Source organism: Siniperca chuatsi, linkage group LG1, assembly GCF_020085105.1.
Source record: "Siniperca chuatsi isolate FFG_IHB_CAS linkage group LG1, ASM2008510v1, whole genome shotgun sequence".
In the NCBI taxonomy this organism is placed as follows: domain Eukaryota; kingdom Metazoa; phylum Chordata; class Actinopteri; order Centrarchiformes; family Sinipercidae; genus Siniperca; species Siniperca chuatsi.
Window position 1 is genome coordinate 3,845,110 of NC_058042.1, and position 13,715 is coordinate 3,858,824.

General features: G+C 40.8%; 1 protein-coding gene across 20 annotated transcripts in view; it reads left to right on the forward strand.

The window, feature by feature from the left end:
- The window catches only part of ppip5k1a (diphosphoinositol pentakisphosphate kinase 1a), a 35,331-nt gene that overhangs the window by 3,370 nt on the left and 18,246 nt on the right, over positions 1-13,715 (forward strand). For 16 of the 20 annotated variants that reach the window (XM_044205201.1, XM_044205283.1, XM_044205248.1 and 13 more), the window contains exons 2-19: positions 1,117-1,659; positions 2,505-2,700; positions 3,438-3,528; positions 3,655-3,740; positions 4,330-4,484; positions 5,258-5,359; positions 6,277-6,438; positions 6,567-6,688; positions 6,807-6,908; positions 7,756-7,842; positions 7,934-8,009; positions 8,156-8,265; positions 9,074-9,159; positions 9,278-9,403; positions 10,687-10,808; positions 11,399-11,581; positions 12,646-12,787; positions 13,186-13,409. In XM_044205201.1, coding sequence (XP_044061136.1) covers positions 1,516-1,659; positions 2,505-2,700; positions 3,438-3,528; positions 3,655-3,740; positions 4,330-4,484; positions 5,258-5,359; positions 6,277-6,438; positions 6,567-6,688; positions 6,807-6,908; positions 7,756-7,842; positions 7,934-8,009; positions 8,156-8,265; positions 9,074-9,159; positions 9,278-9,403; positions 10,687-10,808; positions 11,399-11,581; positions 12,646-12,787; positions 13,186-13,409 — 2,316 coding nt within the window. In that variant the 5' untranslated portion in view covers positions 1,117-1,515. The remainder of the gene's footprint in view (positions 1-1,116; positions 1,660-2,504; positions 2,701-3,437; positions 3,529-3,654; positions 3,741-4,329; positions 4,485-5,257; positions 5,360-6,276; positions 6,439-6,566; positions 6,689-6,806; positions 6,909-7,755; positions 7,843-7,933; positions 8,010-8,155; positions 8,266-9,073; positions 9,160-9,277; positions 9,404-10,686; positions 10,809-11,398; positions 11,582-12,645; positions 12,788-13,185; positions 13,410-13,715) is intronic. The other 4 variants (XM_044205213.1, XM_044205221.1, XM_044205230.1 and 1 more) reach the window with 3 other exon arrangements.

The following is a 13,715-nucleotide window of genomic DNA, read 5'->3' on the forward strand; positions in this document are numbered from 1 at the left end:
ATCGTTTCCACTTTAAGGGAAAATGTTGCATACATGCTTTACTGTTATTTGTGAATCCCAGGAAGATTAACTGAGAGCTGTTTTTTTAGGTCATGGTGACTTTCAACTAAACAAGCCGGAAACAAGAGGGAATTTAGCCTTTTTGCAGTCCTATTTGTGTTGCCTCAGTTTGAGATCCCCAAGGCTTTGGACAGTTATGTGTTTGTTTATTATCTCATTTGGACCCCTTCTAGGCTGCTTATGCTAATAACAGCATTTTCCACTGCAAATAGTCAGTCTTGACCCTTGAGTGACTGTGCCTGATGGTGAAGCTGTTTGTTGTTCAGATGGGTGTCTTATAGCTTGCCAGAGAGTAGTTGTGGTTTGTCTACAGTATGACGTGTGGTCCGCTGCCTGTGCTGTCGCCATGACTGGCTAATGTTTAGTGGTGATGGAAATGCAGATCAGTGCTGATGCCCCTGCTGTTTTGCAGCACCAGACTGCAGCGTCAGGGTTAAATGTGTAACAGTAGAGTAAGTGCTGGAGGTAATTATTGCTCACATCCATTTCTGCTTAAAGTGATGGTATATTGGCTGGGATTTGCCGTGCCAGTCATGGTGTTCTTTTTTTACTGTGCAGTTGAAAGACCAAAATTACCCAAACAGCTTGGCATAATGAGACTGTTGGAAAGAAACAATCGGACGCCGTTGAACAAAGATGAGCACTGAAATGTTTTTATCGATTTAGATTCAATAAGTGATTCTCCTGATCGATTCTGTCTGGATTCATTTCTCAATCCCTTTTTGATAAAGTATTCGGTGCAAAAGGATTCAAACAGATTTGTATTCATTTATTTCAATACTTAATCTTTTTACACGCAAAGTAACATACAGGAAACTGCAAAATTTTAATTAAATCAGATGAAAACCACAGCGTTGACAGTAATTGACCATACTTCTGGACCCACAAGTTAGCAGTGAAAGATCATTAATAGTGTTTGTAAAACATCATATTTTCAGAATCAGAAATACTTTATTGATCCCCGAGGGGAAACTATTTTGCAGTGCAAATTAATATTACCTAACACCATGAAGCAAAATTAGATAAATAATGTTTAATATTTTATTCCTTTTGTAGGACTGTCAGTCTTGCATTCAAATGGAGGAACGGGCTGTCATCAGATAATTGGAGCTGCAGCCTCCAAGTTGCTGAAGACTCTTGGGAAACCAAAGTCAGTCATATAAGATGTGAATTTGCTGAATGAAGAATGAGAAACTTGAGTACCAGCGTCATTGCAGAGGACTGACTAATACCATCATTTTCTTCACATAACCTTGTACCTTTGAGTGCTGCTCATTCAGTCATTCTGCTCCTCTGCCTCACACACCTTCATCTACCAGCTCTGCTGTCCAGCCCAGGCAGAGTGGACCCGTCCCTCTACCCAGGCCTCGCGCCCTCCCATCGGCGGCCTGTTCTGGCGGTGTGTTGGTGTACGATGGCGCGGTGGGACGCTGAGGGCTGCCGCGGGGGACTGTGATGTCAGAGCCCAACAGCCCGGGCGAGAGCCGGCGTGGCGCTCCCAGATTCTTCGTGGGCTGCGAGGACGATGAGAGCGAGGTCCTGGAGGACAGCATGAGGACAGACATGGAGCTATATGAGGACGACGAAGACACAGACTCGGTGGGGGACTTATGTCAAACTGCATAACCTCTTTACTATAATCTGTTCTTCCACTTAGCTGTCGGTGCTAGCTGGAAGAAATTTGGTAGAATATCATATCAAAAGCATCAGATTATCAGTGAATAATAACATCACAGATGAGTCACCAGTAGAGGGCTTTCAGTTAACGTTGCGCACCCCTGGCAGTCGTTGTGGAGTTCCTCACGTTTTGGATAAAAGTGTCTATGAACAACTTAAAGAAGAAAGAATTTCTCAGACACAGCATGGTTTTCTCGAAAGAGCTCAACAGATACGGTTAATGTCTGTAGTGCTTTTGCCCGGGGCCACATCATTTCACTACCGCTAGGTGTTATCAATTTTTTATTAGACATTCAGTGCGTTTATATTCACTTAAGTAACTGAATTACTCGAAACCAGGTTATGCAGAATGCATTGACATGCACTGAAGTAACCTGGTTCTTGGAACCTCGCGTATACATGCAGCAGGTCCGACATCAGGCTTCTCACCTACTCCCGACCTTATTTTGGAAGCGGTGAGAGACAGAGCACAGCTTTTCCTCACAGCGCGAAAGTGTGCGCTAATTTTACAAATAGTCAAAAGCTCAGCAGTGGAAACAGACTTATTTAGACTACTAGAAGCTACTTTGTTTTAACTTCAGCTTTTACTTTGGGTGGAATTATTTAGAATTAAATTAGAGGAGGCACAACAATCTGTTTCAGTTGTAAATATGTGAAGCCATTTTTATGTAGTTCTTCAGTATGAGGTTTATGGGACAAAGCTCCCATTGTCTCTCTAGCTTCCTCATACAGGTCATTGAAATGTTGCTCTCCTCTCCCTTGTTCAGCCCCCGGAGCAACAGATCGTGGTGGGGATCTGCTGCATGATGAAGAAGTCCAAGTCTAAGCCAATGACCCAGATCCTGGAGAGGCTGTGCAGGTTTGAGTACATCACTGTGGTCATCTTCCCAGAGGACGTCATCCTCAACGAGCCCGTGGACAAATGGCCTCTCTGTGACTGCCTCATCTCCTTCCACTCCAAGGGTACAACACACACACACACACATACTGTACATGCACACAGACAAAGCGACAATACACACAGTCAAGTCAAGTTTATTTATATAGCACACTTCATACGACAGGAGTTGAGACTCAATGTGCTTCAAAATAAAAGCAAGCAAGAAAAATAAGCAAAAATCGTGTATGACAAAAACACATAAGATAACATATAAGATAAGGAGTTATTACATATATGGAAACATATAAGATAAGATTAAAACAAGATAAAATGGTATTACAATTAAAAAAAAATGGAAAAAGATAAGTTTGTATTGTCATTATTATTAAAAAGCGAATACTAATGGCAGTGATTCTTGTGGTTTTTCATTTGTTACATATGAATTATGTTTGATGTGTGTCCTACAGAGGCGATATCTGTACCTGATTTAAAAGCTGCATCATACATCATCAAATAAATCTACACGCATGCTCATATTACACATCCTGTGTACTGTCTGCGTGATATCACATGGGCTTCCCATCAACTGCCCAACCATTTATACACTAAACAGAGTTCCTGTCTCGTAATGCAATATCAGCATTATATTTAGTCCAACAAAGTCAATTCTGTCTGCATATAGGAGTCTACAGTATCTCAAGTGTTTGTGTTTTCTCTAACAATGTCTAACAATGTCTCAGTAACTTGTTTTTTACCCTGTTGTTAATATCATATATCAATGAGCTTTATTTATGGAATCATTTCTCTGCATGTAAACCAGGATTCCCGCTGGATAAGGCAGTGAGCTATGCCAAACTGAGAAACCCTCTGCTCATCAATGACCTGAACATGCAGTACTACATACAGGACAGGTGCTCCAAAATACCCTAAATAAATATTTCTGGTATTGGTTGAAATTATGCATGCAAAGCAAAGTGAGGCTTGAGAATACAACAACCATAGTTTATTTATTTGTTATTTTATTTACTTTTTAACAGGAGAGAGGTGTATCGCATCCTGCAGGAGGAAGGGATTGATCTACCACGCTATGCTGTGCTGAACCGTGACCCAGATAAACCAGATGGTCAGTCTGCTAGCTCATTAGTAATATTTGATAAGTTAATAAATTATACATCTTTTTTACTCAACTACTGGTAACACCGCATGGGAAAACACAATAGAAGCTGACTATATTCACTCCACTTTTGATTTAATTCTTTAAGCTTTTTGTTCATCTGGAAAAAGCGCTCAGAAAAACAGCCCTAAAGCCCCCTGCCCATGCAGCATCCTGAGGCCATTAATTCAAGACTGCATTGGTTTTATTTCAGCTTGTGGATAAATATAGTATCAAATGTGAAGCAGTCGCAAGTGTACCATACTTAAGTGCTGTGATATGATGGATCTGCCGTTCAAATCCTGTTTTTACACGGTGACGTAGTGACAGTCCCTGGACTGATGAGCAATCAGATGTTTTATGTCTTTGCCTTCCTTGACATTAATGACTGTTTTTGCAACGACCAATGAACTTCACGTGGTTCAGAGTGCAGAGCTGCTTCACAGGGCTCAAGAGTAAACAAGAGGGGGCAAGTGTCATCTGTTTATATTATAAGGGGTAATGAAAAGGGGCTTCCTGGCAAACATAAACATTTTCTGTGTGTGTGTGTGTGTGTCAGAGTGTAACCTGGTGGAAGGAGAGGACCATGTGGAGGTGAATGGAGAAATATTCCAGAAGCCTTTTGTTGAGAAGCCTGTCTGCGCTGAGGACCACAACGTCTACATCTACTACCCCACCTCTGCTGGTGGTGGCAGCCAGCGACTCTTCAGAAAGGTCCTTGCCTTGGCTGTTGTGGCTTGTTTTTTTCAGTCCATAAATCCAACACTACGTCAGTTGAAAGATCGGTGGCAAGATGGAATGAAACTGGCAACTAATTACAATTACAACATTTTCCATACTTATGTCCTGCAACATCCTAATACTGTCAACACCAGTTTACTGTTGCCATAATGACCACTTTCAACAACCATAATACTAATGCTATCCGTTGCTCTTGCACGGACAGTGAGTTAAAGTGACACAGCAGTCTGTCTTTTCACTCTAATTTATGGTTTTGACTCGTTAGGCTTTGATCTGAATTTTGCTTTTAGACTCAAGCCCTCCTTTCCCTGTCCGAGTGCACTTGTGTGCGCCTGAAGTAAAAGCACTAATGTTATATTTGGAAAAGTGCTGCAGGCCCATGGCTGGTATTGACGTTTTAAATGTACACCTTCCTTTTTATCTTTTTAGTAAGAATGGTAACTGTAAATCAACTGAACAGACTACAACACATCAGGCATTAACCTGCACCACTTATTAGCTTCTCTTGTAAAGGTATATGAGTCTATTGCTCTTCCAGAGAAAGAGAATTATCATAAATCAGGCACACTGTTGTCAAACACAGAGCTGCAGCCTTTAGCTCAGATTGTGATGGATGTTATAGAAACTATTCAAAGTGCACAATTGCACCAGTGGCTCAGTTTCAATTCATTAAAAAAAAAAAGCTTTTGCCAGACAGCAGTGTTTTCCGAATCACAATATTTTTACTCGCTGTGTGATTTGTGTAGATCGGGAGCCGGAGCAGTGTGTACTCACCAGAGAGCAATGTGAGGAAGACAGGCTCTTACATCTATGAGGAGTTCATGCCAACAGACGGCACAGATGTTAAGGTAGAGTATGAATGGAGTATTGATTATTATGAAAGGAAACCACAGAGTGACTCACTCCTGATATGGGATATGAGACAGGGTTAGGGGTTAGGGTTAACCCTAACCCTTGAAAGAAAGAAATGTGTGGCCCTTATTACCTTTTATCAGATATATAGAGTTGCGAGGTGGGGCAAGCTATTTTGGGCGCCCCTGATTCTGAAAGTAAAGGTCCCATTCATTTTCCCCACTGGATTGGCACTAATCATCAGTACAAAAGATTAACAACTGTTAGATAAAAGGGTTTAAGGTACAAGTCTGTGTACATAAAAACTTTGGGGGAGAAGAACTATGACTCCCAAGGTGAATTTTAGCAAGAAACATCCTATTACCAGGCTTAAAATTTTGTTAAGTGCGCTGCTATTTGTGGGTGGAAGCTAAAGATTTCCGTGTTGAGAAAACTGAAAACACAATCAATTCACTTTTGAATTTTTGGTCAATTTTGAATTAATTCAGCAAGTATGGCAACATACTTTGTTCTCAGCTGCACTGACGAAGTGTCTTGAATTCGCTTCCACACTGATTTGCGCAACTGACTGGCCTCATCACCATGGCAACAGTGCCCGAGGCTCATGATTATGGTAGTTTTTTGACAGGATTTCTCAGAAACAAAGTTAAAATAATTAAAACCAGTGGCCATAACATAAACCTATAGGGTTGTAATTTTATCCGGGAGAGTCCCGTGTTAAGCAAGCAAAGAAAAATTTTAAATGGTAATGCAGACTGGGGAAAACACTTTTGGAACCAGCTGCCCCTCCCACGTCACAACTCTGTTATGGTAATATTTGTGCGATAGGACAATAATCATTTTAGTGCAACCTATAGAATCAACTTTTAAATTGAGAATGATTGGTGGTTGTGGGTGTTTTATGTGCCCTCAGGTGTACACTGTGGGGCCGGACTATGCTCATGCTGAGGCTCGGAAGTCCCCTGCGCTGGACGGGAAGGTGGAGAGAGACAGCGAGGGGAAGGAGGTCCGCTACCCCGTCATGCTCTCAGCCATGGAGAAACTGGTGGCCCGTAAGGTCTGCCTAGCATTCAAGGTAAGCAAAGCTATTGTCTTGATAAAGTCTGGTTTGTCACAGTTTACGGAGTTGCGGAGTTGCATTGCTGATACTGTTGCATCTTGACATCAGTGAAAGAAATGTGTCCTCCTCTCATCTCACTGCAGCAAACTGTGTGTGGCTTCGATCTTCTCCGAGCCAATGGACACTCCTATGTGTGTGATGTCAATGGTTTCAGCTTCGTGAAGAACTCAATGAAGTACTACGACGACTGTGCCAAGATCCTTGGGTACCATGTTCATTTTTTGTCATTCTTCGTCCACTTGACCTTTGTCTCCTGAACTTGCGTTGGTTCATTTCTCGTTCGGATCTGTTGTTTGAATTTGTGTCTCTTCACGGTTCTTTAGGAACATCGTGATGCGTGAGCTGGCTCCTCAGTTTCAGATTCCTTGGTCCATCCCTACTGAGGCAGAGGACATCCCCATTGTCCCCACTACGTCAGGGACCATGTGAGTAATAACTGTAGTCATACCAGTATGCCAAATACCCAATATGTTTGTGGAGGTGTGTTCAGTGTACTTTGTGTGGTTCCTTGATTATCATTATGTATATTATCAGAATTTACTTTAGTGAGCTCATCAACTGTACCTGGACAGTCACAGTCTAGTAAAGTGGGACAATGCTATGTGCTGTAAACCACTTAAATGAGGATAAGCATTGTATTTAAGGGACTTAAAGTTACCTAATGTGTATCAGCACTGCAGACATAAATATTATTAAGCTGTGTTCAATCGCTTTATTGTGTCTAAATGTTTATTTTCTGGTAAAATGCTACAGTTCACAAGTGGAACTGCCTGTAACCTGTAAACTGTTTGTAAATGTTGACATCTTCTAAAGCTGGGTGGTTGCCAGGGTAACTGCTGTTTGAGTCTGAAATTAGAAGAACTAAATAGAAATTCTTCCAATCACTAAATCAAGTTTACTTGTTCCTTCGTTGTGGAGTTGCCTTGCTGATACTGTTGCATCTTGACATCAGTGAAAGAAATGCCTCCTTCTCAAAAATGTAGCTGCTTTATTGCAACTAAACTATTAAGGAGACTGTAAACCCAACACAGCGTCTGGTAGCTCTTAGTGTATTGTTCTTGTGCAAAATGCACCCATCGTATCTGTCTCTTTCTAATTTATTAAGATTGTCCTCTTAAAATAGTATATACTGCATAACTGCTTTATAAATGTTGTATACAGTTGCAAGATTTTGTTATCAACACCAGTGAGATAACAGAGTGTTGACTGATAAAAGAAGAGTCCATTAATGGGATGTTACTGTTGATGTTAACTTCCTCTTGCACTCGTCAGGATGGAGCTACGCTGTGTCATCGCTGTCATCCGACATGGAGACAGAACGCCCAAACAGAAGATGAAGATGGAAGTTCGCAACCCCATGTAGGTTATCTCTGTCATTACCTTCCTTTTTACTGCAAAGACCGATTTAAAGACTTTTGATTTATTTGAAGTTTGTCTTGGATTCATCCAGGTTCTTTGATCTGTTTGAAAAATATGGAGGGTACAAAACAGGGAAATTAAAGCTGAAGAAGCCAAAACAACTGCAGGTAACATAAGTCAGACAAAGGCATGGTTAAGTAGGTTTTACCTTGTAATACCTAACTCACATATCTTCCAGCCTGCGTGTGATTAACTTTGAACCGTGTGAACCACTCTAAGATCTCTGACAGCTTGTTACTCTGGTCCTCAACAGGAGGTGCTGGACATCACACGGCAGTTGTTAGCAGAACTAGGGCAACACAATGACTGCGAGATAGAAGAGAAGAAGTCCAAACTGGAGCAGCTGAAGACGGTTCTGGAAATGTGAGTGACAAGTAAACGGGGTCACTTTATTAACCACTACTCCCTGATCTCATATTCATTTAATTAATTTCTAGGTCGTTTCAGCAAATTGTTTGAAACCATGATAGACTGCAAAAAGGAACTACAGATTTTGAATCCATTCCATACTGATTGTTTAGCAAACCTTGAGACTTTGCAATAACTCCTAAGTATGCTTAAGTATACTGTAAAATTATAAAGTGATTTGGTATTAGTTTGGTAAATGATATGAATAGCCTCACTTTCTGAAGCTCACCTTCCTGTTGAATATCCTAAAAGTGGTTTGGACAGTGTTTGGCTTTGGCTTCCTCCCATGCTTATGACAAAAGAGTTTTTAAAAGGTCACCATCTGCCATACGCAACTCCAAGAGTATTTGATGTGCTGTGGCTGTTACGGCTGCAGTGTATGTCCTGCAAACAGCCTCTGCACAGAGAAAGGCAGTTGTCTTTCTCAAATCTTTTACGTGCCCAGACATTGTAATAGCACAACATGTGTCAAAGGATTTTTGTGCACAACTTCAGTCATGTATTCTTAAAAACACTATAGTCTAGAATATTTATCTTTACAGCTGAATATGAGCGATCATTGTATTTTGATTAAGGGATTACTAGCATGAAACTGCATATCCTGGTTCTGTTTCTACACTTGTCAACACCACATTGTTAGTTGTCATCATGGCAAGCCCCCATTTTGTTTTTAGAGGTAGATGAAGGCATACAACCATGTTTACCCATAAATAACTTTAGCTTTTAATGATTCCAGATTTGTTTTCTTTTCTTGCTAATAAAGGTATGGCCACTTCTCGGGGATCAACAGAAAAGTGCAACTAACTTACTTGCCCCATGGGCAGCCCAAAACCTCAAGTGAGGAAGAAGGTAGGAAGATACTAAGGAAATGTTTTCACCTCCTACTCAAAGTAGTATGTTGGCAAGCTCAAGCTGGCCAAAACACTGAAGTGACTGTTACCTGCGATGCTCTGGATTTGGTTTTCAGACACACGTAAGGAAGGTCCGTCTCTGCTGCTGGTGCTGAAGTGGGGAGGAGAGCTGACTCCTGCTGGCAGAGTACAGGCTGAGGAGCTGGGAAGGGCCTTCCGCTGTATGTACCCCGGAGGACAAGGTGAGGCACACAGCAGCGTTAACCTACTGAAAAAATGTCATATAGTATTTAATTCCTCTAGCTGTTTATAAAAAACCCTTCACTGCCATCATGTCAGTACTAATTTTGTCATGTAAACAGACGTAATGGATCTGTGGTCAGTGTTGGTTAAGGAGGTATTAAAACAATTATGTTATAGCATCAGAAACAAATATATTCAGAATGGTCTTAAGCACAGAAATAGCTGCATATGCAAACCACCATCGTCACTGCTGTTGTTACTACAGTTTGAGAGACTTGGAATTGCTTGTTGTGTCACCACGCTGAGCAGCCACTGATCCACATAAGTTCAGAACGAGAAGCGTAAAGAGGGACATTTAAAGTGGGTCAAAAATACCAATTTACTTGTGTGTTTCTGCTACAATACACAGTGAGATATCCACATAAAGGAATATTGTATTAATGGTTTATTATTACATACAGTCTCTATAAACACCTATGCTAAAGCATCAATCTAATGTTCTGTTGTTATACTCTGTTATTAGTTATGCAATAAAAGTAATTTCTGTTATTTGCTATCCTAAAATATGTTTGTATTTTAAATGCTGTACTGCCCAAATACAGCTCATCTCTCTATCTGTCTCTCCCTCTCTTCTTTTTTGCTGCTGTTCTCATTACTTACTTACATACTTATAGTTTAACTCAGTGGGGTACTTCCAGGACTGCGGGAGTGCACATATTATAGATCGAAGAAGTGACTCTAACCAAAGCAAATAAGTACTGCAGTGATAAAATCAAACCCTTGCTGCTGCTGCTGCTGCTGCTGCACAAAAGAAAAAGCTATGGAAATATGAGGATTCAAAAGTTTAAAAAAGGTGCATTCAGCTTCTAAAACATGAAGGTTGTTTAGGCTCTTTACCAGAGAACATGAGATGTTAGGACAGAGGTGTAAACAAAGAAAACCTGGACAAGGAAATCGACACTCTTCATTAAAGCAAGGCAAACAATCACAGGATATTTTAGCCCAGTTGCAAATGGGTCACAGAGTGGCAGCTGCGGTGCAATGAGTTCAGATAGCTCTTGTTCAAAGTTTGAAGTCAATGGCAACACATTTCAGGTTTATCAAAGAACAGATCCTAAGTCAAGAGTCAGTTAATACCAAGGTGTTACCACAAACTGTGCTTGTTACACACAGAAATGGCCATTTATCCAGGTAAATCTGCTAAATTTCTTTTTTGCAGCAAGTTTACAGTGACGTTCAAACCAGCAGGTCCGTGTCTGTGTGTACACTAATGTTTTTGTAGGAGACTATGCTGGATTTCCAGGCTGTGGGTTACTGCGGCTACACAGCACCTACAGACACGACCTGAAGATATATGCGTCTGATGAAGGCAGGGTGCAGATGACGGCCGCAGCCTTCGCAAAGGTACGCAGTGTTCTAGTATTCTAAGAGCTCCATGTAAGATAGAAATGTGTTTTCTGTTGCTCTGTATTACCAGTGATACAAACAAAAAGGATTAAACCTATTTCAAAAACAATTACAGCAGGTAAATGTTTATATTTACAGAAATGTCAACAGGTGTGTGAGTCTGGAATTAATAGAAAATTCTTTGTAGTTAAAACAATCTGGAATCGACATCTTAGTTGAATAGAAAGAAAAGAGCGCCACCTGCAGAATCGCAAATGACATTAACAGAAAAGGCAAGAAATTCTCAGAGAAAAACAGGTGCTCTGAAAGGAAGGCAGCTTCTTGAAATGAGAAAGGACTGCTTAGTCATGTCCAGGACTGTCAGCTGCTGATATGTAACAACTGTGAAACTAAACTGTTACCATATTATTTGGTAAAAATTGTTTGATACAGTACATTTGTATAGTGTGACACTGATCATTCATGTCACAAAGTGTTGTGGTATTTTGTCTGTAGACAAATGATCTAATTATAACTTTGCATCAAAGATATTGCCGAAACAAATCACAGAGTACCACTTCATTTTGTTTGTGCGTCTTTGTGAGCAGGGTTTGCTGGCTCTGGAGGGTGAGCTGACACCCATCCTGGTGCAGATGGTGAAGAGCGCCAACATGAACGGGCTGCTGGACAACGACAGCGACTCCCTGAGCAGCTGCCAGCACCGCGTCAAGGCTCGACTCCATGAGATTCTGCAGAAGGACAGAGACTTCACCGACGAAGACTTTGACAGGGTGATTAGCAAACTGTGTTGAACACTCCCAGCTAAACATTTGTCTGTCCGGTGAGGAGGAAAGGAGGAAAACAACATTGAGATCAGTAGACTTGTATGTAACTTGTGGTTTTCACACAGGAACCACATGTGAGCTCTGTGTCCTGTGTCATGACCTTTTCTTTCGCTGATTTTTCGGGCTGCAGCATTTTAGATCAGCTACAGTACACTAATTTACAGATTAGCTGCAACTAAGAGTTGTAGTTCACAGGGAGGCATGGATTGAGATTTGCTTTTTTAAGAACAGACACAGCAAGAAACAACATGGCTGTTTATGCTACTAATTCATGGGATAACCAGCATTGAACCAGAACACATGAGCCTGATAGATGATTAAAAACTTGCTTTTGATTTATATATTTGGTTTGAATCCCCAGCTGGCTGGAGAAATTCTACCTACAGTGAATGTGCCATTGAGGCACTCGTGCCTTAACTGCATATGTTGAGCTGCTCACAGGCTCAAGTACTGTTTTGTGGTTATACTTTGAAATATACATGTTTGTATGGATGTTCAAAATCTTACCTCTACAGCTACTCCTCCCAAACTGTAGCTTTAAATAGTGTTTAAATAGTGTTTTAATGCGTTCTCACTTCTCTGCTTAACCTACGAATTCAAGTATGTTTTTTTTGTTGTTGTTTTATTTTATTTTTTTGGACAAATGTTTCCCACAGTCATTGTAAGACTGAGAGGATGATATGTAGAGACAAGGAGTAAACTTTTAACCTGGGTACCTAATTGTCTCTGACCATATCTTCTTTGATCATTCAGAGGATTGCTAACTTGTCATAATGAAAGCAGAAAGGATTGTATTTCTTGAGTTAACTGTTTGCAAATTAATAATTTTACTCTGTTAAATCAAATGACAAAGTCACACAGATTTTTGCAGTTTAGCAGTATTGGGCTTTTGAGGTCTTTGTAATGTGAAAATAGTCTGTTTTCATTTGTTCTGTGTAATTGGCTTTTTAATGAAGATGCTGTATGCTTCTTTGTGTGTGTGTGTGTGTGTGTGTGTGTGTGAGAGACAGCTGGCCCCGACCTGTAGTGCCTCTTTGGTGAATTCAATGAAGATAGTCCAGAACCCAGTGGCCACATGTGACCGGGTCTACTCCCTCATTCAGAGCCTCACCTCCCAGATCCGGAAAAGGATGGAGGACCCCAAGTCAGCTGGTGAGCAAAATCTTCTGTCAGCCTTAGAATTATCTCAAGGTTATAAGCTTTTTGTTTTTGGCACACCGCGTTTTTATTGCGATGAGTACGTCGGATGACCCGAAATAAAAAAACAAACAAACATATTTTCTCACTTACCGCTAGTTGTATACAGCCACACAGATATTTTGGTTTGAGTGTTTTGTCTCCACTCCAGTAGATTAATGGAATTTCATTTGTGGCCCTCAAAGCATTGAAAAGTGACATTTGAAAAACTCAACAGCACAGTATTTGCTGAATCAATATCTTGATACTGTCTAACAGTTTTTACTGGAACTTATTTCAAAATCAAATTGAGTTTGATTTATCAGTAAGACATGCAGTGAAAATCTTAAAATAATCCTCTCGCCTCTCACCAGACCTGCAGCTGTACCACAGTGAGACACTGGAGCTAATGCTGCAGCGCTGGTCAAAACTTGAGAGGGACTTCCGCATGAAGAACGGCCGCTACGACATCAGTAAAATACCTGACATTTACGACTGCGTGAAGTACGATGTCATCCACAATGCTACACTGGGCCTTGAGGACACACTGGAGCTGTTCAGACTCTCTCGAGCTTTGGCTGACATCGTCATCCCGCAGGTGAGAGAGAGGAGGAGGAGGAAGGAGGGAGTTGGAGGGTAGAGAGGACAGGGGTGTTACATCTGGACTGCTGCAAAGAAACATTTTCTTTTTGTGTTCATGGATAGTTCTGTTTTTCTTTTCTGTTTTTTGTAGTTGCTGGATTTAAAAAGGAACTTACTTTAATTCTGCACAAAACGCTGTAAATAAATTTTATTTATTGACTGTTTTCTATCAAAGCTACTTTGTCACAAAGTCCTTCACATTTAAAACACACATGAAAATGTAATAGCCATGCTGAATGCAGGGGGGGGAGTAATATGTATT